The 26432-nt window shown below is 39.1% G+C and overlaps 1 protein-coding gene across 10 annotated transcripts in view; it reads right to left on the minus strand.

The window, feature by feature from the left end:
• The window catches only part of pou2f1b (POU class 2 homeobox 1b), a 169787-nt gene that overhangs the window by 99106 nt on the left and 44249 nt on the right, over window positions 1–26432 (minus strand). For 4 of the 10 annotated variants that reach the window (XM_059968475.1, XM_059968470.1, XM_059968474.1 and 1 more), the window contains exon 4: window positions 14443–14537. In XM_059968475.1, the coding sequence (XP_059824458.1) occupies window positions 14443–14537 (95 nt within the window). Of the gene's footprint in view, window positions 1–6920; window positions 6986–11275; window positions 11315–14442; window positions 14538–26432 lie in introns of those variants that run through there. The other 6 variants (XM_059968471.1, XM_059968467.1, XM_059968468.1 and 3 more) reach the window with 3 other exon arrangements.

Below are 26432 nucleotides of genomic sequence, written 5' to 3' on the forward strand. Positions count from 1 at the left end.
TATCCTCTTTTACTTCATTGCAAGCTTAACTTCACATTTCGCCTTTCCTCTCTGTTGGTTTTAAAAGCTTCCCAACAATTCGTATGCCCTCTCTTTTGCATTTATGCTGTCTTTGACTTCCCTTGTTAGTTACAGTTGCCTCATCCTACCTTAGGATGCTCCTTTGTCTTTCAAATTACTCCCAGAAACTCCAGCCATTGCTACCCTAATGTCATTCAGGCTAGTTTCCCTTCCAATAATCTTTGGCCAGCTCTTTTCTCATGCCTCTGTAGTTACCTTTAATCAATGTGATTGTGATAGGAACGAAAGTGATAGGGGACTCAATGCACATTCTGTGGCCACAAAAGGAACAACAGGATGGTGTGCTACCTTGGAGAAGCCAGGATCAAAGGATGTCACTGAGCGGCTGCAGAATATTCTCAAGAGAGAGGGTGAGCAGAGGAGATCGTGGTGAACATTCCTGCCAATGACAGGTAGACAGGGAAGAGTCCAGCAGTGAGTACAGAAATTAACAGAAGAGGCTGAAGAGCAGGGTCATCATGTCTGGGAGTAATCTCTGGATTACTCCCAGTACCACATGCTAGTTGGGGCAGGAATACTATAAGAGAACAGATGAATTAAGTGGCTGAGGAACTGGTGCAGGAGGCAGAATTTCATCTTCTTAGATAATTTGAACCTATTCCAGTCCTTGGGGTGGGGGGGGGGGGGAAGAGATATGTGAAAAAGGAATAGGTTACACCTGAACCCGAGGAGGACCAAGGTGTGCAAGTTTGCTACAGCTGTTGGGAATGGTTTAAATTAAACTGGCAGGTGGATGGGAACCAGAGTGATAAGGCTGAGGATGGGGCAGTTAGCATACAAGTAGACACAATGTGTAGTGAAAGAGTGAGGCAGGAAAGGCAGATGAAAGGTTAAAATTGCAGTCAGTGGAATAGGTTGAAGTGTACCATGGGGACAAACTCGAAAAGGGTGATGAATAAAGGACTGAATGTATTATGCTTGAATGCACACAGTATACAGAACAAGGCAGATGATTTTATAGCGTAGTTAGAGATGGACAGGTATGACATTGTGGGCATCACTGAGTGGTGGCAGGAAGAAGATCATGGTTGGAAACTTAACATCCAAGGATTCACATTGTATCGAAATGACTGGCAGATAAGCAGAGGGGATGAGGTGGCTCTGTTAATAAAATATGAAATCAAATCTTTAGAAAAAAATGACATAGGCCATTGAGATGGCTTTTTAGAGCAGTTTGTGGTTGAGCCCACTAGAAAAAAGGCAATTCTGGATTAAGTGTTGTGTAGTGAACCAGATTTGATTTGGGAGCTTAACATAAGGGAACTCTTAGAAAGCAGTGATCATAATATGATAAAATTTACCTAGCAGTTTGAAAGGGAGAAGATAAACTATCAGTATTGCAGTGGAGCAAAGGGAATTACAGAAGCATGAGAGAGTATTTGGCCAAAGTGATGATGGCAAAAGAACAATGACTGGAGATTCTTGGGGTAAGTAGGAAGGCTTAGGACAGACACATCCCAAAGATAAAGAAGTATTCTAAAGGGAGGATGAGGCAACCATGGCTGACAAGGGAAGTCAAAGATAACATAAAATGAAAAGAGAGGGCATATAATATAGCAAAAATTAGTGGGAAGTTAGAGGATTGAGAAGCATTTAAAAACTAACAGAAGGCTTCCAAAAATAAAAGCATTAAAGAGAGAAACGATGAAATATGAAGGTAGACCAGCCAATAATAAAATAGAACACCATAAGATTTTTCAGATACATAAAGAGTAAAAAAAGTCTTGAGAGTGAATATTGGACCACTGGGAAATGGCAGACAAACTTAATAAGTATTTTGCATTGATCTTCACTGTGGAACATACGAACAGTATGCCAGAGTGTCAGAGAGCAAAAGTGAGTGTACATGCTATTACTTAGGAAATGGTGCTTGGGAAGCTGAAAAGTCTGAAGGTAAATTGGTCACCTGGACCAGATAGAAGAGTTCTGAAATAGATTGTGGAGGCATTAGCAATGATCTTTCAAAAATATTAGATTCTGGAATGGTTCTGGAGGACTGGAAAATGGGAAATACCACTCCACTCTTTAAGAAAGGACAGAGGCAGAAAAAAAGAAATTAATAGGCCTGTTAGCCTGACCTCAGTGGTTGGGATGTTGTTGCAGTCCATTATTAGAGATGAGATTTCAGGGTATCTGATAACACGCTAAATAGGCCAAAGTCAGCATGGTTTCCTTTTGGGGAAACCTTGCCTGTCAATTCTGTTAGAATTATTTGAGGAAATAATATGTAGGACAAAGAGTTAATGGATGTTGTGTACTCAGATTTTCAGAAGGCCTTGATAATACCCACAATATCGTAGGATGGTATCATGGTTCTTCATTTATGGATTGTGGACTTTTTCAGACTTATGGTTTTCATATTGTATTTTGTTATCACCTGTTCTTTTTCTGTTTTGCTGTGCGAGGGGAGGGTGTTTGTGGGTTGATGTTCTGTTGTGTTTTGTTAGCTTTTCTGTGCAGGGAGGGTTTTTTTTGGATGTGTTAATGCTCCTGTTCCATTGTGCGTGGGGGGGGGAAGGGTGCTGATGATCGGGATGCCATTTTTTTTTTATTTTTTTTTTACACACACGGGGGGGGGTTGATGTTTCTCTCTGAACATCTTTCACAGTCTTTCTCAGTTTTGTGGCTATCTGGAGAAGACAAATTTCAGAGTTGTACATGGATACATGCTTTCATAATAAATGAATCTTTGTATTATTTTCTTTAAGCATTTTCTATGCTGGTGAGTTTGAAATGAACAAAGGGCCTCTCTTCCTTTCAATTTTCCTTTAAGCAAAGAACCCCAACAGCTATTCTTCGGTCATACTAACTTCTTCATTATTGCTTCTTTTATTGATCAATATAATTAAGGTCTAACAAAAGAGGTCTTCAAACATTTTCCACAGATGCAGGCTGACCTGCATTTTTTCTATACCCTTCAATGTTTCTTTCATTCATTCATTATGTGCCGTGATGTATGATGTGGGTGATCATGGCCCTTATCCAAACTTTTCTACAGTTGTTTGCCATTGCCTTCTTCTGGGCAGTGTTGTTACATGATGGGTGACATCAGCCTTTATCAATACTCTTCAGAGACTGTATGCCTGGCGTCAGTGGTTGCATAACCACGATGTGATATGCACCAGCTGCTTGCATGGCTTCACGGACCTTGATCGGCGGACTGAGCAGGTGCTACACCTTGCCCAAGGGTAACCTGCAGGCTTACAAAAGGAAGGAGACCTTACACCTTTTGGTTGGGAAGTATCTCAATCCTGCTACCCAGTTTATATTCATAATGGATTTAAAACTGGAAGCCATAATGAAACATGGAGAGCTGACTCTTCACTAGCAGAGTCCAATCAATGGCTAGGAAACATAACTAACATTCCAGTTCTCAACTTATCACAAAATAAGATTCTAGACAAAACATTGTCTGAGAGTATGTTCCCTGATATGGTCACTATACTGAAGTAACTAACTTAATTATACAAAGCAAAGATTGGCTAATAAAACCCAAGTTTCCAAGAAAATAAGGAACTAATCGTACTGTGGGTCTTTAGACTCCTGCATATTCTCCCTAAATGGTAGTAATGAGAAGAGGGCATGGCCCTGATGATCTGAGTCAGAATCAGAATCAGGTTTACTATCACCAGCATGTGTTGTGAAATTTGTTAACTTAGCAGCAGCAGTTCAATGCAAAACATAATATTTGAGAAAATAAATAAATAAATTAGTGTATGTATCTTGAACAGATTAAAATCGTGCAAAAACAGAAGTAATATAAATTTTAAAAAGTGAGGTAATGTTCATGGGTTCAATGTCCATTTAGGAATCGGATGGCAGAGGGGAAGAAGCTGTTCCTGAATCGCTGTGCGCGCGCCTTCAGGCTTCTGTACCTCCTACCTGATGGTAACAGTGGGTGCTGGACGTCCTTAATAATGGACACCGCCTTTCTGAGACATTGCTCCTTGAAGATGTCCTATGTACTTTGTAGGCTAGTACCTAAGATGGAGCTGACTAAATTTACAACCCTCTGCAGTAGCAACTCCACCCCCCATACCAGACAGTGATGTAACCTGTCAGAATGCTCTCCACAGAACATCTATACAAGTTTTTGAGTGTTTTTGTTAACATACCAAATCTTTTCAAACTCCTAATCAAGTACAGCCGTTGCCTTGCCTTTTTTATAACTGCATCGATATGTTGGGACCAATCCTCTACGAGGATTGGTATGCGTTCCTTCCCTGTCAGAAGACCACAATCAGCTCTTCCATCTTACTGACATTGAGTGCAAGTTTGTTGGTGCGACACCACTCCACTAGCTGATATATCTCGCTCCTGTATGCCCTCTTGTCTCAATCTGAGATTCTACCAACAATGGTTATATCATCAGTAAATTTATAGATGGTATTTGAGCTATGCCTAGCCACACAGTCATGTGCATACAGAAAGTAGAGCAGTGGGCTAAGCATACACCCAAGATGCACCAGTGTTCATCGTCAGCAAAGAGGATATGTTATCACCAATCTGCACAGATTGTGGTCTTCCAGTTAGGAGCTCGGGGATCCAATTGCAAAGGGATTTCCAGAGGCCCAAGTTCTGTAACTTATCAATCAAGATTGAAGGAAATGATGGTATTAAATGCTGAGCTATAGTCGACAAACAGCATCTTGACATAGGTGTTTGCATTGTCCAGGTGATCTAAGACTGAAGAACCATTCAAATTGCGCCTGCCATTGACCTATAGTGGCAATAGGCAAATTTCAATGGGTCGAAGTCCTTGCTGAGGCAGGAATTCAGTCTAGACATGACCAACCTCTTAAAGCATTTCGTCACTGTCGATGTGAGTGCTACCGGGCGACTGTCATTTAGGCAGCTCACATTCTTCTTCTTAGGCACTGGTGTAATTGTTGCTTTTTTTGAAGCAAGTGGGAACTACTACCCATAGCAGTGAGAGGTTGAAAATATCCTTGAATACTCATGTTAGTTGGTTGGCACAAGTTTTCAGAGCCATACCAGCCACTCCATCTGGGCATTCTGCCTTGCGAGGGTTCACCCTATTTAAAGGGAGCTTAACATCGGCTTCCGAGACAGAGATCACAGGGTCACCAGGTGCAGCAGGGATCTTCACAGCTGCAGTTGATAGTGAGTGTTCTTATTGATGGATGTCATCTTTTGGAGGCACTACCTTCCAGCCTCTGCATCAATATAGGCTCCTCCTTCCCCTCCCCCACCTGACTCCACTTCTATCAGTCCTAATGCAGAGTCTTGACTTGAAATGTCAACCACCCCTTTGTTCCAACGTCTGTTGTCACCTATATCTATAAAATCACAAGTACACTTGTTGTTCTGTGAACGTTCTAAATTGCCTTGATGTTCTTGAAGCCTCAGGGATCTCTTGTAATCTTTGCTAGCTACTTCTGTTTGGATGGGCGCACATGCCAGCCAATGCACCGCTGTCCTATATTGTCAAAGGTATGCAAAACTGGGGAGATTAAAAAGCTCTGGCTGAAATCTTTCAAACTTCCTGTTGCCAGAGAATTGAAGGATACAAAATGGAATGAAAACTGTAGTAAGATAAAGGTAATTACTGACATGGTAGAGGTTCTGACAGTTTTCCTCATCATAATAATCTTGTACATACTGTAATTTGGACAGGTGGGGAGAGAGACAGGAAAGTTTTATCAGTGGGAGCTCAGTATTGTTACACATAAATGAATTGTCAAATTATGTAATAGAGGGAACTCATTAATTTGACCCAGTTAAATAGCACAAACATCACATATTACATGTTGACCAAACTGAAGTCCACAGAATTAAGATTACGCTGTAAGGTAACTTATAATTTATGAAAGGGTACTGGATATACATTTAAAAAGAAAATTACAGGGTATGGGAAAACATTATAGGAATTGAAACAAATTGGATCGTTCCTTCAAAGAACCAGCGTAGACATGAATCATCTCCTTTGTAGCAAAATTTGTACGTTGATGTATAATGGCTTTTAATCCTAATATGGCAGAATCCAGCAAATGAAATCTGTGCAGAGCAGTATATCCAAGACAGAAATGGATCAAGGGGAAAGTACAACAGTATTAGCTACTGTAGATTTGATGGAATTAGAAAAAAAGTGTACAAAAGATGAAGCCCAACCATGACAACAAGGATTTCTAGTTACTATCTGTTTTACATATAACGAAGTCTGAGAAGCACTCAGCATATAACGTCTGCTTTATAGCTCTGAACATTCATGATGAGAAAATGTGAATAAGCAACTGCTGCATAATGAGGACATATAAATACCATGTGAAAACATATATATGTTAAAGGTCAGTTAAGACACTACCTATGTTCAAATAATTGCCGTTTGCTGGCTCTGGAGAAATGAGACACAAATGAAAATAGATTATGGCAATTAACATTTTGAAGAGTAGAGAAAGTTAGATGGAAATAAAGAGAATAGCATTCAATCATTTAAATCTCCCCACTAAAGTCAACATTCAACAAAAATAGATGGTTTTAACTAAAATTTAACTGTGTTAAATATTCAGCAATTCATAAAAAATAAAATATGATTAACTACGAATCAAAGCCAGATCCTCTTTGCAGAAGAGTCACTTAAAAATAAAGACTCTCCTGCAGACAAGTTACCTGCCCCTTAGAGAGTAGGCAAACATCCTTTTTTTTAGGAAATAATTACACTGATATCATTAAAGATGTCATTATCTAACCATGGCTGGATTGCAAACCAAGACCATTTATGCAGTACATATAAAAACTTGTCAGATCCTTCAAATGTAATTTTTTTTTAATTTTCTAAATCATGTAATGGAAAAATGTATAAATATCCAGTTTTCTACCTCTTGGATAACAGACAAGATCCAATTCAGAATTTTACTTTGGATGAAAATCAGGCAAGTCATCTCTGCAAAAAAAAGTCAATACAAAAATACAAAGCAAGAGACAAGAATGACATAAAAATGGACAAGTATTAAGACAAAAATGCAATTGCAGTAATTCTGCATTGAGAATCTATCCTTAACAATAAATAAAAATTATGATTAGATCACCTGAGCCATGATACCTCCAAATACAGTACAATCAAAAGTGTATAAAAGGTTATGTTTGAGGGAGTTGAGACTGGGTTTTGTATACATGCCATTTATCTCATTTCCCTCCTGCTGTCATTTGAAGTGGTGGGGGAAGTGATCTGGGAGATGACTTAAATTTTTATACAAAGTTTAAATGTGGTCGATGCATGGACAAAAGGTTCCAGGAAGACACAACCTAAGTGATATGAATTATGCCTGCAGAGAAGGAACATCTGGCAAGATTTGTACTATACTAAAATAGAGATCCATCAGTACCTTCAATGCTCAATTAGGCAAATGTACAGTGTCAAATTTGTTTGAAGTCGGACAAACGATTCACCATGGCATTACACCCATGTTTTAATGTTATATTGAAATGGACTGTATTTCTGAAACTGAGTTGTGCAAGTAGTTTGAAGATTGAGGATGAAAGGCGTAATTCTGACATATGAGACCAACCTTGATCTGCATAGGATAATAAATTTAAAAATAATGATATTTTTAGCATTTCCTTCTGCCATTTACAATGTTTTTCAAAGCAAAGTCTCCACTTTATATAAAATATATACTAATAACAGGTTTGATTAGATTGGAAAAATCCTTCCTTAGTATTATTGAGCTTGGCTAACAGGATAATGATTGTCAGGACTAAGACATTGGAATTTTTCAGCTAAATTCTCCGAGTGTACACTCATGTCCTAAAAAACCATTGTCTAATCACCATGCAAGTTAAACGTCCTTGCTTGAAATACTTTAAATCATTCCTCCAATTCAACTTCTGCAGACTATCCCATTAATTTAAACTTAAAGGAATGCTAATCACAAAGGGTAGCATATCTTCACAGGAAAATTTTTAAAGTTTCCAACCATTTATTCATTTAATTACCTTTACCACTGCAATAGAAATATATGATCAAATTGCTGCTGGTGAGAGTGGCAGATACTATCTTGACCAAGAATGTCACACCATAAAAGTAAAGCAGTCACTAAAAGGTCCTTCACAGATTGCTTTTCGGACTAGAGATTGAATTTTCTGCTGAAAACAGGATTGGAAATTTGGATTGCTTTCTCTGGAGAGCTGCAACCAGAGGGGAAGCCTAATAGAAGTTTTAAAAAGTAATGAGAGACATAGATAGAGTACACAGCCAGAACCTTTATCCAGGGTAGAAATGTCAAATACTAGAGGACATAACTTTAAGGTTGGGGGGGGGGGGGGGGAAGAAAGTGTTAAATAGGGTGTGTTGGCAATTGTTTTCTTTCCCATACATGAGAAAGCTAAGTGTCTGAAACATGCTGCAGGTGGTAATGGAAGCAAACGTGACTGTGGCATTCAAGAGGCTCTCAACTAGGCACATGAAAATGCAGGGATTAGTTTAATTTGGATGTCCGGCACAGACATTGTGTGCCAAAGGACCTGTTCCTGTGTTGTACAGTTCTATGTCTTAGAGTCAGGCCTTTCTTTGTAATGAAGAAGTCATATGCTGCTGGGGTTTACGTATATTCAGTTGACCAAATCACAGCAAATTTTTGAGGGTTTTAAAGAACTGAGAGGTGCAGACTCAGATTTTCAATGCTTGATTGATTTCAGAAGGTTAAAAAGGTTAAAGTTATTTGATGATGTGGGAATTGAAACTTGCTGGACTGCAAAAGTAAAAGTATACAATATTCCAGCTGACAATACAATAACACCTTGATAATTCAACACCTTCAGAACCAATGCCAGGCCAGCAGATTTTCACAGCCTACTAAATGTTACTGCTGTTGAACATCAATTTCTCTTTCGATAATTTCTTCCCCCCCCCCCACCTTCTCTCTTACACCATTCCCCATTCAGACTCTCCTCTTACCTCTTCTCCATCTGCCCATCATCGCCTTGATGCCCCTCTTCCTTCCTTTTACACCTTCTTCAGCCTTTCTCATTTTCTAACTGTTAACTCCCAGATTCTCACTTCAACCTTCTCCACCTTCCCCCCACATATCACCTTCTACATTGTATTACTTTCCCTCTCATTCTTGCTTCTTCCTCCTTCCTTTCAAGTCCTGAAGAAGGGTCTCAGCCTGAAACGTTGACTTTTTATTTCTTTCCACAGATGTTGTCTGATCTGTTGAACATGTAATTCAGTAGCATAATAAATTTTCAAGCTATCTTAAAGGATAAGCAAAGAAAAAGGGCTGAGAAAAAAGGGTTCCAGTGATCTTAAAAGCAGCAATGGAAACAGGGCAAAACACACAAAAGGGTTGTGTCGTGAATATAGGGTTGATCAGAAATAGAATCTGGCAAGTTGAAAAGGAAAAAGAACTCAGCATTAAGGTTTCAGAACAATCACATGCAAGATTATTGAAGTTACCTTGTACTTTAAAAAATGCTGAAAATGTAAATAGCATCATGAATATTTTTCTTGTAAAACTAATAGTTTATAAATACATCAAATCAACAACAGCACCATTTTCTTTGGTACATCTCAATCATTAACAATAACCTTGAATGCAACGTCAGTAAGATCAAGGAACTGATCGTGGACTTCAGCAAGGGGAAGTCGAGCGAACATACACCAGTCCTCAGGAGGGATTAGCAGTGGAAAAGGTGAGCAGATTCAAGTTCCTGAGTGTCAACATCTCTGAAGATCTATCCTGGGCCTGACATATTGATGCAATTACAAAGAAAACAAAACAGTGGCTATATTTCATTAAGAGTTTAAGGAGACTTGGTATGTCATTAAAGACACTCACAAATTTGTAAACTCAACCAGGTCCATCACAGTCACTAACTTCCCCAGCATTGTTGGCACCTTCAGAATGTAAAGCCTCAAAAGGGTGACATTAAAGACACCCAACACCCAGGATCTGCCCTCTTCTCATTGCTACCAGTAAGGAGGTGGTACAGGAGTCTGAAGAGACACACTCAATGTTTCATGAACAGCTTCTTCCCCTGCACCATCAGATTTCTGAATTGACAAGCAATCCATGAACACTATCTCACTACAGGTGTCCCCCATTTTTCGGACATTCGCTTTGCGACAACTTGCTGTTACGAAAGACCTACATTAGTACCTGTTTTCACTAACCAAAGAGGATTTTCGCTTTTACAAAAAAAAGACGCCCACTTTATACGTGTGTTTACCCCGAGAAAGACTACAATGACCATGAAGCCTTGTGCGGGCAGTTGTTTGCACATGTGTGTATGTGCGTACATATGTGCATACGTATGCGTGTACGTGCGTAGGCATGTAAGTGCCGATTTTTTTTCTCTCCAAATCAATTTTGGCTCACTGTCTTTCTGAGGTTGATAAGTGAAACTACACTTACAATATTTCTACTTTATATAGGGTGTATATTGATCATATAATTTCTGCTTTTACTATACATTAGTGTTATTTTAGGTTTTATGGGTTATTTGGTTTGATTTGGTAGGACTTTTTTTAGGTCTGGGAACGCTCAAAAATTTTTCTCATATAAATTGTAATTGCTTCTTCACTTTACGACATTTAGGTTTACAAATGATTTCATAGGAACGCTCTACTTTCAGATTGCGGGGAAAACTGTATTTTCCCCTCTCTTTTTGCGGTTTTGTATTATGTGATATATAGTTTTTATTATGTATTGTGATGTGCTGCTGTCGCAAAACAATAAATTTCACAGCATACAAGTGATATTAAACTTGATTCAGATTCTGATTATGACTGAATAAATTCATAACTTTGCCATTCATAACTTTGTTTAAGATCTTCAACTTTTTCAAAAATTTATAAATTGCAAACTCTTACTGGAAAAGGACTTGGGAAAACCAGCCAAGATGTAATAGATTTCCAAAAGAGCTCCACTAAAACATCTAAAATGTCATGTAGTGTTGCAGTTTAAGAAGGCTTGTCCTTAGTATTCATTTAATAAATATTTCTTCTCAAAGTATTATTTAAGTTGCCAGCTTATTTAAAGTAGTTGATTTCCAAGAACATAATAAGTTCCAGCTTAGAATATGATAAGAGGTTCATTTCATATCAAAATATTCACCAGGAAAAGCTGCTATATTAATTGAAATGCCTTTCAAATCTTGCCAGTCAGAACAAGCAACAGTGCATATCACTCCAACAATAACCTCAGTAAATGCGATACGTGTGAAAACTCACATAAAAGTATCTGTTCATCACATCTGACATGTAGTTAACCTAAAGTGACAAGAAAATGACAATGCAGTATACGATGAGAAAATCATTTTGATTAAGATGACAACCGGAAGAAATTAACAAAAAAAACTGACATATAAAAATAAATTGATTCTTGAGAAGTTACAAGTTTAAAAGGCATTTAGACAGACACTTAAATAGGCAAGGCATAGAATATATTCCCAATGCAGGCAAACAGGACGAGTGTAAATAGGTAGAAAAATCACCACGAACATGAGCTGAAGGGCCTGTTCCTATGCTGTATGGCTCAATGACTCTATAATTCCTACTGACTATTGCAAAATTATTACAAAATTAGTCTTTCATCTTTATGGATATCAATAGGTATTTCTATCAATTTTCTGCTAAGACTGTAATTTCCACATTCATGAAAGTAAATCAGTTTTATGGTAAAATAATATTAGGTTTTAACTGAGAGAACAAAGATATTTTGACTAGGGGCTTACTTGAGGCCAACAGAGTCTAATACAGAACCCGATCAATGGAGAATCTCAAAATACAACCAAAGAATACACAAAAACTGATACTCAGTACATTCAGGCTACAACACAACTTTCTACCAAAGTATTTTGATTAGAAGTACAGTTGAGGTCAAATATCAAAATGGAGCAATTCTTGTCATTTATAGTGAAACACACAACAGCAGCATCTTCTATGGGTAATTGGGCGATGTACACTGTTAAACTTAACACCCTGTTACAACAAGCATACCTAGACAAGTCAAATCATTCAGATAAAGAAAACCAAAAATCATGAAACTATTTGTTGCAATGAAAACCACTTAATACTTATTTCACCTATCTCAGAAGGCAACTATAACGAATTTTATACTGTATACATTATAAATGTCACTCAGAGCAGAACTCAGAGAACGCTGACCAGTGCTACTACTGCAGTAAGTACAGAACATTTGGATTTACTCTAATACTTTGTACACAACAAATTCAAATTTTAAGTTGCAATAAATTACTTCACTACATCTTATATCTTAAGAGCTTTTTCTTTTTTAAAAACAAAATGACAGCAATTCTAAATGATCCACAAAACAAGAACCACTTAATTATTTCAAAATAAAATTCTTAACCTTAAAGTTCATGAAAGGTATAGATAAATCACAGAAAGAATCTCTAATACAGTATTACTAAAGACATGCCCAATTGAGCATCAACAATTTAAACATAAAATCTTTACATAGATCAATGCTACTAAGCTCTTCATTTCAGTATGATCAATTTGTGATCAGAATAAGGCTAACCAGGCCACAATATACCAAGGCAAAAATGGGGCTTTCTTCAAAATCTCAGGCTGGTTGATGGCATCAAAGCAAGAATAACTTTTGCTTTTACTTTTACTACTGCTAACTTTGGACTTTTAAATCTTTAAATCTTGAACTTTTCTTCACCAAATAAATTATATTTCTGTAAAATAATAAGGCCTTACTTACTTCTTCAACTACCTATTGGCCAAGTGATTGTGTGTGCGCGCGGGGTGTGTGCGCGCGGGGTGTGTGCGCGTGGGGTGTGTGCGTGTGGGGTGTGTGTGTGTGTATATTAGTAATACTTCAGTAATGCTGTATTGGAGATTCTTTCTGTGATTTATCTATACCTTTCATGAACATTAAGGTTAAGAATCGCAAAAAATCACAAGTACCTTTAAACACAAGAAAACACAAAATGCTGTAAGTTGTTAGCAGGTCAGGCAGCATCAATGGCAATGAATAAATAGTTGATGTTTCTGTCTGAGTCCTGTCATCAGAACTGGAAAGGTGGGGGGGGGGGGGGAAATACCAGATGAAGGTGGGGGAGGGGAAGGAGTACAATCTAAAAAGGTCATGAGTGAAGTCAGGAGGGTGGGGGAGGGGTATGTAGCAAAACACTGGGAGGTGATAGATGGAAAAGGTAAAGGGCTGGAGAAGAAAGAATTTGATGAGAGGCGCGTGGACCATGGGAGAAAGGGGAAATGGAAGGACAGTAGGGAGTTATGATAGGCAGACGAGGGGAAGATGTAAGGGGGAGGGGGGAGACAGAGTGGGGACTTGTAGAAGAGAGAAGGGGAGCCAGAAAATTTATGGAGAAATCAAAGTTCATGCCACCTGGTTGGAGGCTACCTGGTCAGAATATGAGGTTTTGCTCTTCCAACCTGTGAGTGGCCTCATTGTGACAGCAGAGGAGACCATTCACCGACAAGAGGAACTCTATCCTCTTCGAAGATAGGGTGAGGGCGAATGTTCAGGAAATGGAGGGCACGTGGGTGTCAGCAGTATCAACGGTGGAGGAAGGGAAACCCAGTTGTTTGAAGGAGGAGGGATATCTTTGATGTGCTGGAAAGGAAAGCCTCATCTTGGGAACAGATGGGGCAGAGATGAAGGAACTGAAAAAAGGAAATAGTATTTTGCAGGAGATAGTTTTGGAAGAGTTATCATCAAGATAGTCATGGGAGTTGGTAGGTTTGTGAAAGGTATCTGTATACAGTTTGTCTCCACAGATGAAGACAGAGAGACCAAGAAAGGAAAGGAGATGTCAGAAATGGACCAACTGAATTGAAGGGTAGGATAGAAGTTAGAGGCAAAGTTGTCCATTTCCCAAAAATCCACCCTCACCCCATGTTCCCACTGCCTTAACCGGCAAAGAATTTGAAATACTGACTGTTTATTCACTTCCATTGATGCTGCTTGACCTGCTGAGTTCCTCTAGCATTTTGAGTATGTTGCTCTGAATTTCCAGCATCTGCAAAATCTCTTGTGTTTATGTATAAGAATCTAGGTTCAATGCATTGTCAACAACCCCCCTCATCAATGTCCATAAAGTGAGAACTAGCAGATGGAAATCAATAGCCCAATATTGAAGCATAACCAGTCATGTGGACGTGGTAGGTTTGGGTTTGTTTGGGTATGTTGAATTAGTGCAAGTGAACCAAACTTCTTGGGCATAAAATTATGCAGGCCAATCAGGTACATTTTAGTTAACTCCATTTAATTCTATCCATTTTATTTCACTGTCAAGGTAAAAAACAGAAATTCTAAGATTCCATGCTCTCACCAAAATTCAGTTCTCCTCATTAAGTAAGTTTACTTTATAACACTTTTCCTCTCCAAAGATAGCCCATTATACCTGCTGTAGTTGTCCTAGTAAGGCCTGAGCTGTTGTAATTGGCCCTCCTGTTGGAATGGACTGCCGTTGGAAGTCCAGTCCATTCGTTTGCGCACCTGGAGAGAGACAAAACATAAAGAGAGGAAAAAAGTGAAATTGAAGGAGTTATATTTGGTTTACACGTCAAAGTTACTGACCACTTGTTACCCAATGGCAGGCAGCTCTTTCTTTTTAATACTGTCAGTCAACATGATCTTTGTCATCACAATTCAGGGGCCTAACCTAAATCCCTTCCAAAGTTAAATGATACAGCTAAACACTGTAACATCTCTGCATTACTACTAATGTTTTAGAAAATGATGGGAATTATAAGTAGACTGCCACTCAAGACTCAGATAATAGACTATGCTTACAATACCTTAAAGCAGAGATATGCCAATGAGCCTTACCAATAAGCGAGAGTTCCACAGACCCCAGGTTAGGAACCCCAGCCTTATAACATTTTTACTAACAAAAAAAAAGGAAAAATGAAAATAATAAATTAGATGTATTACATTTGAACTTAATGACCATGAAGTTAAATTATTCTTCAAGCATCTCTTTTAACCTAATTCACAGTGGTCCAGCATTTCCTTCTATCCTCTTAATTTGCCTTCTATTTCCAGATTTCATGCACCACTCCTAGATTGCGGTCATGAGGCAACTACATGGAAGCATTTATCATTAAAAAAAAGCCTGGAGAAAATAAATGTATAGACTAGCAAGGCATACCCACGCTCCTGTGCAGCAATGCACCTTTGATTACAGGAGGCAATTAATCAATAGGCAAAAGGCACTCAAATATTTTAATGAGTCACCAATTGAAATTTTGCATATATTGATGAGTAGGGCTTAAAACTTAATTACAACAAAAGCATCTCTTTTTCCAAAACAATTGTATTATTCATTTTACTTATTTTCTCGACATAATAACATAACAGGATTTTCCTACTCTGACAGCTTGTTTAATTTCTTATACTTTCTTTTCCTTCATTAGCTATGACATTTAATTCTTAACAGATTATATCCCCTATAAATCAAAATTTCAGTCTGTCCATTCAAATCAAAAACTCATTCGCGATCTTTAGGACTACATCAAATTTCTTCTGAACTAATGACAATTTCATACAATATCATAAGCAATTAAATGCTTCACTATGTGATGAGACAGGATGCACAAATGGTGAGATATAGATACATTCATAAAATAAGGGTGAAGGTTTGCAAGTTACACATTTGCTTGCAACATATAGCAAGGTGCTCTCTTCAGTTACCTGATGAGGTAACCATAGCCTTTGGCCAGCTGCTGATGTCATCAGGTGGTGTCCAACCTAAATAGAGTGTTTCAACCCTTAACCACTACACTCTCCAGTTGTCAAGACCAGTGGTGACCAAGTCACTGCTCATCTGCTCCTGACATCCAGCTCAACTCCTCTCGCCTCCTCCATATCCAGCGGAGGCTCTTTCTGCTTCCTCCCCCATCCTGTGAGCCGCTTGGTTCTTGCTCTTTTCATCAAGGTCCAGCGCAGACAGCAACCTCCACACCAACCTTGCTGGGAATCCACTACAGCTGATCTCCATGTCTGCCATCCTTTGTCCCTGCACTCCTGGACTAAAGACTGGTATTTCAGGGCTTTCCTCTTGTGAGCCTCCTCGCATCTTAAGTACACCATTTAAAACTCAGCACAGGAACACACACAAAGGCATGGAAGTACATCGTCTAAAAGTGACATTGTGAGCAAGAGAGAGGAGAAAATTAAAACTGGATAGTTCCAGAATCTTCCAAACTCACATGAACTGAAGAATGATAGAATGAAAAAAACCCCAAAAGTGATAAAAGCTACTGAAGAGTAGCACACAGATTAAACTGCTGAAGGAAATCAGTGGATTAGGAACTTCCTTTGAGATACAGAAATGATTTATATTTCTGTTTAAGGCCCACATCAGGAGAGGAGAAACAGCAGATCCAGGTGAGGAGGTGTAGATACAGCCAAGTGGGAGAAAAGAAGGATGCAGTAGACAAGTCTAGAGAAGATGAACTTGAATCATGAAAGGGCTGTTTTGGTTCCTGGTTGGTGGTGATTCGGGTGGTGTAGGGACAAGTGGTGCACCTCCTATGACTGCAGGGGAAAGTGTCAAAAAATCACAGAAAGAGTGGCCCCTGCAGAAATTCGTAGGAAAGAGAAAATATGCCTGGTTGTGAAATCCTGTTGCAGTGGGCAGAAGTTATCAAGGATGACGAGTAAACAAAAGAAAGAAAAATTGTATGACTAACAGTAAATACGGGCAAAAGAAAAACCCAAAAAGAGCTATTTCTTTCCACATGGAGTTTCTCATGACTAATTGGAATCGAATTAGACTCACATTCTCCTGCCTCCTCCCCATACCCTTCTTGCCATGCCAAACCAAGAATCTACCACACTCCACTTTAAATATACTCACCGACTTGGCTTCCATAGCTGTCCGTGGCAATAAATTCCACAGATTCATCACCCAATGGCTAACAATATTCCTCCTCATCACTCTTCTAAATGGATGACCTACTCTGAGGCTGTGCCCCCTGGTTCTAGACTCACCCACTATAGCAAACATCCTCTCCACGTTCACTTGTTAAGTATTAGATAGGTTACAATGAGATATCCCCCACCCCTGCAATTCTTCTAAACTCTAGAGAGTGCAGGCCCGAGCCATCAAGTACTCCTCCTGCATTATCCCTTTTGTTCCTGGAATCCTTGTGAACCTTCTCTGGACCTTCTATATTGTCAGCAAATCTTTTCTTAGATAAGGAGCCTGAAGCTGCTCATAATACTCTAAGCGGGGTCTGGCCAATGCTTTATAAAGCTTAGCAATACATCCTTGCTCTTTTATTCTAGTCCTCTCGCAAAGAATGCTATCTTTGTCTTCCCTACCACCAACTCAACCTACAATTTAACCTTGAGGAAATCCTACACAAGGACTCTCAAATCCCTTTGCACCTCTGCTTTTTGTATTTCTCCCCATTTATAAAATAGTCTCTGCCTTTATTCCTTCTACCAAAGTGCATACACTTCCCTACACTATATTCTGTTGGCCACTTCTTTACCATTCTCCCAATCTATCCAATTCCTACTGCAGACCGCCTGCTTCCCCAATACTACATGCCCTTCCACCTACCTTTGTATCGTCTGCAAATATGGCCATCAATTCTGTCATCCAAATTATTTGGATACAAACTGGTCCCAATGGAACACTACTAGTCCCTGGAGATAACCAGAACAAGCATCCTTTATTTCAACTCTTTGCCTCCTGCCAGTCAACCAATCTCCTATCCATGCTGGTATATTCCCTGTAATACCATGGTTTTTGTTTTGTTAAGCAGCCGCATGTGCAGCACCTTGTCAAAGGCCTTATGAAGATCCAAATAAAGAACATCCACTAAATCTCCTTTGTCTGTCCTGTCATTCTCTCCAAGAATTCCAATAGAGTTACCAAGCAATATCTCTCCTTAAGGGAACCATGCTGACATTGGCCTATTTTATCATGTGTCTCCAAGTACATCAAAACCACATCTTTAATAATGGACTCCAACATCCTGAAATCAGGCTAACTGGCTGAAAATTTCCCTTCTCTATCTTCCTCTCTTCTTAAAAAGTGGAGTGATATTTGCAATTTTCAAGACCTCCGGAAAACATTCCAGAATCTAATGATTCTTGAAAGATCATGACTAATGCCTCCACAATCTCTTCAGATACCTTTTTCAGAATCCTGTGGTGCAGCCCATCTGATCCAGGTGACTTATCTACCTTCACACTAAGCAGCTTCCCAAGCGTCTCCACCTTGGTAATAGCAACGAAATGCACTTCTCCCCAACACTCAAACATTTCTTGCATACTACTCATGTCTTCCGGAGTGAACATTGATGCAAAATACTTATTAAAATTGTCTACCATTTCTTTGTTCCCTCTTTTCTAACTCTTCAGCATCATTTTCCAGCGGCCCAACATCCACCCTTACCTCTTTTACTCTTTATATATCTGAAAAATCCTTGTGCTATCCTCTTTTTATATTACTGGCTAGCTTACCTTCATATTTCAACTTTTCAAATTAACTTCAAGTAATACCAATCAATTCACAATGTCTTCAATTCCCATTATGGCAATACAGAAGAGAAATTCCTAAACATCTATAATATAAATGAAAAAATGCAACATTTGAGGTGGTGACAAATAGAGGCGTAAAAGAGCGTAAGTAAAATGTTTCCAATAAAAATGAACAAAAAAAAGTGACAAAAGCAAAAATCATATGATCAGACACAGATTATGAGAATAAACAAGAAAATAGACATCATGTTGAGTGAGCTATTGCGATCGAGGAAGAAAGTTCAAACAGCAGAAAGCATAGGCAAGAGCTCAAGAATGGAAAATCTCAATGAAAAATCCTGAGGGATTTGAAAGATATAATTCACTGTGGCATTTTGCGGGCTACGTGTAATACTTCTGTTATACTAAGATAAGGAATGCCTACTATTCCATGCCCAGATTGCATTTTGGAAAATTTGAACATTTTGCTGTCCTCCTTCCTGCATACAGGCAGAGGCTAAACAGCAAAGCTCCAATGATTAGGAAAACAAAGAAGTGGTTGCATGAGGCAGACAAATGACCACAGGATGGCCTTGAATCAGCACAGTGTGCCGTATTCAAGGACTATTCTGTGGATCTGTATGAATATACCATGGTTGTCCTGGACTTTATTAAAACGGCTGTAGAAGACGGTGCTCCCACAAAATCGTTCAGTCTTCCGCAATCAGAAGCCCTGGATGAACCACGAGATCCACAATCATGAGAGCCAGATCAGAGGCACTCAAAGCTGGTGACCAAGTAAGTTACAAGAGGCCCAGGTTCAATCTCCAGAAAACTATCTCATGGGAGAAGTGAGAATTCCGGACTAAACTTGGACTATCGAAGGATGGTCAAAGGCTGTAGCCGGGTTTGACTCCTAACACCTCTAATAAATCAAACAACACAGGCAGCAACAGGGCTTCGCTACCAGATGAGCTCAATGCCTTCTATGCTAGCGTTGACTGTCAAAACATGGAGGAAACATCACAAATTCCCACAGCCCACTGGTGATCTTGTGATTTTGGTCTCTGAGGCCAACATGCAAGCAGCCTTCAGGTGGGAGAACCCTTGAAAAGTATCTAGGTGCACCTGGCCAAATACGGAATCTGTGTGGTAGACCAACTGTTTCTGCTTGTTGCTGTCCCACTGAACTTATATCTGCATACCTCGACTCTGTTTTATCCTCCCTGGTTCAGTCCCTTCCTACTTACATCTGTGACACTTCACATGTTCCTGATCTTTTCAATACCTTTCAGCTTCCTGGCACCAGACATCTCATGTGCACTATGGATGTCCAGTCCCTGTACACGTCCATTTCCCATCAGGAGAGCCTTAAAGCTTCCGCTTCTTTCTGTTCAACAGACCCAACTGATTCCTCTTCACCACCACTCTGCTCCATCTGGCGGAACAAATCCTCAACCTCAATAATTTCTCCTTTGTTTCCTCCTTCAAACTAAGGTGTAGCCACAGGTACTGATGAGAACTGGCTCATGAGATCTCTGGTTTCCTCCTCCTGAAATCAATAATCAGCTGACATTGAGTAAGACAGGCCGGAGGGAAAGAAGTGCTTGGTGATGGTATAGCATCGCTGAGAATGCAGAAGATATGGAGACTTAAGTGCTAGACGCAGAGGGTAGTGGGTACTAGGTGAGGACAAAAGGAACCCTGCCCCTGGTGTGGTGGCAGAAGGATGGGAAGCCCCTTTCTTTGAAGGAGGAGGATATCTCAGTAATTCTGGAATGAAAAGCCTCATCCTGAGAGCAGATAACACCAAATATGTTGGACCCGGCACACGAGTGGAATTACGAAGAAAGCAGCGCAACACCTCTATTTCATTCGGAGTTTACGAAGATTCAGCATGACATCTAAAACTTTGACACACTCCTAAAGATGTGTAGTCGAGAGCATACTGACTGGCTGCATCACCGCCTGGCATGGAAATACAAATGCCCTTCAGTGGAAAATCCTACAAAAAGTAATGGATATGGTCCAGTCCACCATTGATAAAGACCCCCCACCCCAAATCATTATGCATATCTACACAAAACTTTGCTGCGGGAAAGCAACATCCATCATCAGGGACCCCCACCATCCAGGTAACACTCTCCTCTCGCTGCTGCCATCAGGAAGAAGGTACAGGATCCTCACGGCCCTCACTATCAGGTCCAGGAATAATCATTATCCCTGAACTATCAGAATCTTGAACCAAAGGGGAAAACTTCACTCAACTTCACCTGCTCCATCATTTGAAATGTTCCTGCAATCTATGAACTCACTTTCAAGTGGGGGGGTGGGGCATGTGTGTGTGTGTGTGTAAATACACACACAAAATGCTGGAGAAACTCAGCAGGTCAGGAATTCCTCACCTACCACCAATCACAGCATCTCAAATGCTGCCAGAATCTCTGTATTCCTCCAGCATTTGGTGTTGCTCCAGATTCCTGCAGTATCTTGTAAGGGTGTTTTATGTTATGTGTGGAATCTAAGTTTGGGTATCACATTTCCAAATAAATTTAGATAGAGGGAATTTCTTCTTCCAGAGTATTATAAATCTTTGGAGATACAGTCGGCCCTCCTTATTCATAGGGGATTGGTTCCGGGACCCCCTGTGGATACCGAAAAACGCGGATGCTCAAGTCTCTTATTTAACCTGTCTCAGTGTGGTGGACTTTAGGACCTGGCGGAGCTTGGGACCGCCACCCACACTGTTTCTGCTCAGTTGACAGAAAACAATCACGATTGAAAATAAAGTGGAAATAATAAAGCGATTGGAAAGAGGTAAAACGTCATCAGTCGTTGGAAAAGCACTAGGCTACAGTCGGTCAACAATCAGAACAATTCTAAAGGATAAGGTGAAAATAATAGAGCATGTGAAAGGCCCTGCCCCAATAAAAGCTACAATTATTACTAAGCAATGCAGTGGTTTAATTATTGAAATACATACGTTTCTTAAGTGTTTTATATGCATAGAAAGGTAAAATATATACTATATACTAAGACAAACGTTTGACTAACTGACACTAAATAATACCAGATGTACCTGTTGCTTACTTATAATACCTAATACAAAGTAAATACTCAAACGATGAGTGCTGGAGAGAGAACTTCAGATTTTTTGGATCCCGATCCGCAGTAACCTATGCACATCCTCCCATATACTTTAAATAATCTCTAGATTACTTATAATACCTAATACAATGTAAATGCTATGTAAACAGTTGTTATACTGTATTATTTAAGGAATAAAGAAAAAAAAGTCTGGACTTGCTCAAACAACAAGTGCTGGAGAGTGAACTTCGCGGTTGAATCCACGCATGCGGAACCTACAGATAAGGAGGGCCAACTGTACTTATACTAAAGAGGGATAAGTCAGTGAATGTATCGAAGGACAAAATAAATCTTTGGACTGTAGGGGAATCAAGAGCTATTAGAAACAGGAATGTGAAGTGTTACGTACCCGTGACACTTGATAGTGGTACCCTTGTCACGTGACTGGTGTTGAAGCTGTACTGGACTTGAGGTAATGGTCTTGTGATGGTGGAGTGACGTCATTTTCCCGCCAGTAGAGGTCATGTGACAGGTTTGTTTGTTTTTTTTTAAAAAACAGGGTATAAAAGGAGGAGGGGCAGTTCGTGGCTGGATTTGCCATGTTGACTTCATGCCACTGCGTGATTTAATGTTATGACGCAGTTTAGTTGAAAGATGAAGTTTTATTTAATGCCTAAAGTTTAAAAGGTCATTGCCAGCAGTTTCTTTATAATACTGCTAGTTAAAAACCAGTGGAGAGTGAAGATCGGAGTTCGGGAGTTAAAAGATCGAGTAAAGTCGATTTCGACGGTGAAACAGGTTCGACCTTGTCTGATCCTCATTCGGAAGGAATTCGCTGACTGTCCCCGTGTTAAACCCTGTGAATAGCAGAAAGGATTGGGAACAGTTTTGTAAAGGAAAGGTCAGTGCCTTTAAGCCGTTTCATTTCATCCTCGTAAATTCTCCGTGGGAAAAGTAGTTCGACTAGGAATCGCAACAAGAAGACGAGAAAGAGAATTTAAATCGTCTTAAAAAGTCTCTCCTTTAAATGGACTGTAAGCATTTTGAACTTTTGCAATACTATTTTGAAGAACTGTTTTTGCAACATCGCTTTAAGAACTGTTTAAGCTGCCGCACAGCAGCTGATTTCCGGTTATGTTAGTGATTTGTTTACCTTTGGGGGCTTGTTTTTCAGAGTTTTAATAAATGTTTTATTTGTTCGCAAAACCCTGCCTCACTCATATATTTATTGTTGCTGAATCCATAACAAAAGTTAAGGTATCAGATCAACCACATTCTTTATCGGCACAGCAATTCGAAGGACAGAGGGGGTAACTCCTGCTCCCATTTCTAATGTTGGTGGAGCATCTTCCCTTAGTAAACAGCTTACTGCCCTAGGTGTCGTCACTAGAGCAGCAAGCTGTTTACTGTACCATTTCAATGTATTTGGCACTGCATACACTTTGAATTATATTTTATTCCCTTACTTTCAGTAGTATTTTGCTCCATGTCTGTGTGTGAAATATGTTTAGTGGCTATATCGTGGTCCAACAGAACATTGTTTTGCTTTGTTGTACAGTCAATAAAGTTGATCATAGTAATTCAAAAAAACAATGGGCAGAAAGAGAGCAAAGCAGGAGGATAGGAAAATAGAGAAAACAAAAGAGAAAAGAAAGCAAGTCTTACCAAGAAGTTTTGTGTTGCCAACGCAAAGATATAAATAGAACCAGAGGACAAGATTGGGACTTTTATATTGCCTCTCCAGTGACATACTTTTATAAAGAGTGTGAAGTACTTATATACGAAAGATTTTAAATCATGTCCATTTTCATGCATATCTTTCCATAATTAAGCATTGTATAGCTCTCAGGAAATAAATTGATGCTCAAATTATCTTTTCACAGGCAGAAATAGATGCCTTACTCATGCTGTTATTTGAATCATTTAAATTTCTGGCTTACTGGAATTTCTCTAACTTTCAACAGATGCTTAATTGTAAAAGGTCCTGGAAATATATCAACAGAGACCAATGACTAAAAAAAATACTCAAGGAAAATATTCCTCAAGATTGCACAGATTTTAATCTTGATTTCAATGACAAAGAAAATACAATTAAATTTCAGTATGGTACACTCAAAGATTTCTTAGTCAAAGCATTATTTAAGGTACTGTTTCACACTGCTTAACCTAGATTAAAAACTACATCTATGCATATTCAAAGAAATATTTGAATGCACGCTGTACACAGAATAAAGTAGATGATCTTGTAGTGCAGTTAATGCTGTGGGCATTCTTGAGTCATCTCTGAAAGAAGATCATAGTTGGGAGCATGACATTCAAGGATACACACTGTAATGAAAGGACAGGCAGGTAGGCAGAGGGGGTGGGTGGCTCTTCTGGTGAAAAACAGAATCAAATCCTTAGAAAGAGGTGATATATGATTGGAAGTTGTGGAACCCATGGGTAGAGAGTTAAAAAACTGCAATTTGAATGATGGAATTGATGGCTTTATAGCCAAGTTTGTGAATGATACAAAGATGGGTGAAATGGCAAGTCGCGTTGAGAAAGCATGTCGTCTGCTGAAGGACTTAAACTGATTAGGGGTACGGGCAAAGAAATGGTAGATGTAATGTAGTACAGGAAAGTATAGAGTCATACATTTTGGCAGAAGGAATAAAGACACCGACTATTTTCTAAACAGGGAGAAAATTCAAAAATCAGAGAGGCAAAGGGATTTAAGGTTAACTTACATGTTGAGTCAATCGTAAGGAAGGCAAACGTAATGTTAACATTCATTTTGAAAGAACTAGAATTTAAGAGCAAGGATGTGTTGCTAAGACTTCGTAAGGCATTGGTCAGACTGCACTTGGGAGCAGTTTAGGCCCCCTATCCCTAAGAAAAGAAGTGCTGCCAATGGACAGAGTGCAAAAGAGGTTCATGAAAATGATTCCAGGGATGAAAGGATCAACTGGAGTAGTTCAAAGCTCCAAGCCTGTACTCACGAGTAGCCTAAATCTGTTCCCATGTTCCTTCTGGTCTTATGAAAGTCATCACATATGACATACGAAATATCAAATATTCAATAAACAATATCCAAGATTTATTGTTCTAGAAATTCTGTTGAGAGTTGCCAGTGAAATTGGACCATCTTGTTTGGATGATTGATCACCATTCTGAAACATTAATTCAATTTCTATGTCCACAAATGCTGAGTATTTCTGATTTTTTTGTTTTTATTTCATATTTAGCATCCCACACACAATTCTTTAATGCCCATGCAAACTGAAACTCTGAGCTCTGATCTCCCCTGTTGCAGTGAAGCAACAGGCCTCAAAAACTATGCAAGTTTACAGTAGTGGGCATTTTACAGTATAGTCAAGATGTCACCTTTTCACATTTGACGTCTTCTAATTCCAATACTTTCAATATCAAATTATCTCAGTTCATTTCAATAAAATTGCTATCTTGGCCAGGCAGCATCTATGGAGAAGAATGAACAATCACTATTTTGGGCTGAGACCCTTCATCAAGTCTTATGAAGGTGGTCTAATGAGTCCTGATTAATGGCCTCAGCCAGAAACATTGACTGTTTATTCCTCTCCACAGATGCTGCCTGATCTGCTGAGTTCCTTCAGCATATTGTATCTGTTGTTCTGGATTTCCAGCATCTGCGAAATCTCCTCTGTTTAAAAAGTGCTATTTAATGGATTTCAGGGAGAATAATCTTAGAGAGCAGGAAGTAGGTAAAGAATAACTGTACCACCAGGTTCAAGAACAGTTGTTACCCTTCAACCATCAGGTTTCTGAACCAGACTGGATATCTTCACTAACCACAACACTGAACTGATCACTAAACACAAAACTATGGACTCAGTTTCAAAGTCTCTACAACTTGCGTTCTCAGTATTTTTAATTAATTTATTATTATTATTACTTATTCCTTTTTGTACTTGCACAATTTGTCAGTCTTTATGTGCAGTTTTTCATTGATTCTATTGTAGATCTTTGTTCTACCGTGAATGGGTAGTTTTGGTTATATATAGAGGGCCTGCTCAATATTTTAATGCTACTACTTTGAACTAGATACATCATAACAAGGCAAACTGGAAGAATATAGAAACCTGACAGAACATACAATTGTATGTTAAATGAACTACAAAGCAAATTATTAGAAAATAGGCATCATCAACATCCTGCTAAGTACAGCAAACCCTGTACAAAAATGTTCTACTTTTACTTTCATATTAATTTCTTTCTTAGTTCCAGCACTGTTGTTTTGTATTTCAGATTTCTTGCCATCAGTTTTTTGATTCTATATTAATAGTGTACGAATTTCACTCCAAAACTAACAGGAAATCAATAAACTGCAGTTGTATTTGTACCAGTTTGCAGTTACAATGAGAAATGAAATTCTGATTTGTTCTACATTCCATGTTCCAGGCAAATGAGGTAAATAAAGAAAAACAGCCATGGAATCATAGTTATAGAACACTGAACTGGGCCATCTGGCCCAACTTGTCTATGCCAACCAAGCTGCCTGCTTACACTAATCCTATTTGCCTCATTATACCCATATCCCCCAGAGATTCCTAATCTTTTTGTGCCAACCATTAAGCAAGGAGTCCGTAGACCCCAGGCTGGGAACACTGAAATCTTTTCATTCTAAGCATCCATCTTTAAATGTATTTTTAGCTGCCTGCAGCACTTCCAATGGTGGTTCATTCCATATATTCAATACCCTATGTGTGAAAATCTCACCCCTCAGATCTCCTTTAAAATGTTTCCCTCACTTTAGACTTGTGCCCTCTAGTTCATTCCTGTTGTCAGGCAACCAGATTTGCACACAAT

Source organism: Hypanus sabinus, chromosome 4 (assembly GCF_030144855.1).
Source record: "Hypanus sabinus isolate sHypSab1 chromosome 4, sHypSab1.hap1, whole genome shotgun sequence".
NCBI lineage: Eukaryota > Metazoa > Chordata > Chondrichthyes > Myliobatiformes > Dasyatidae > Hypanus > Hypanus sabinus.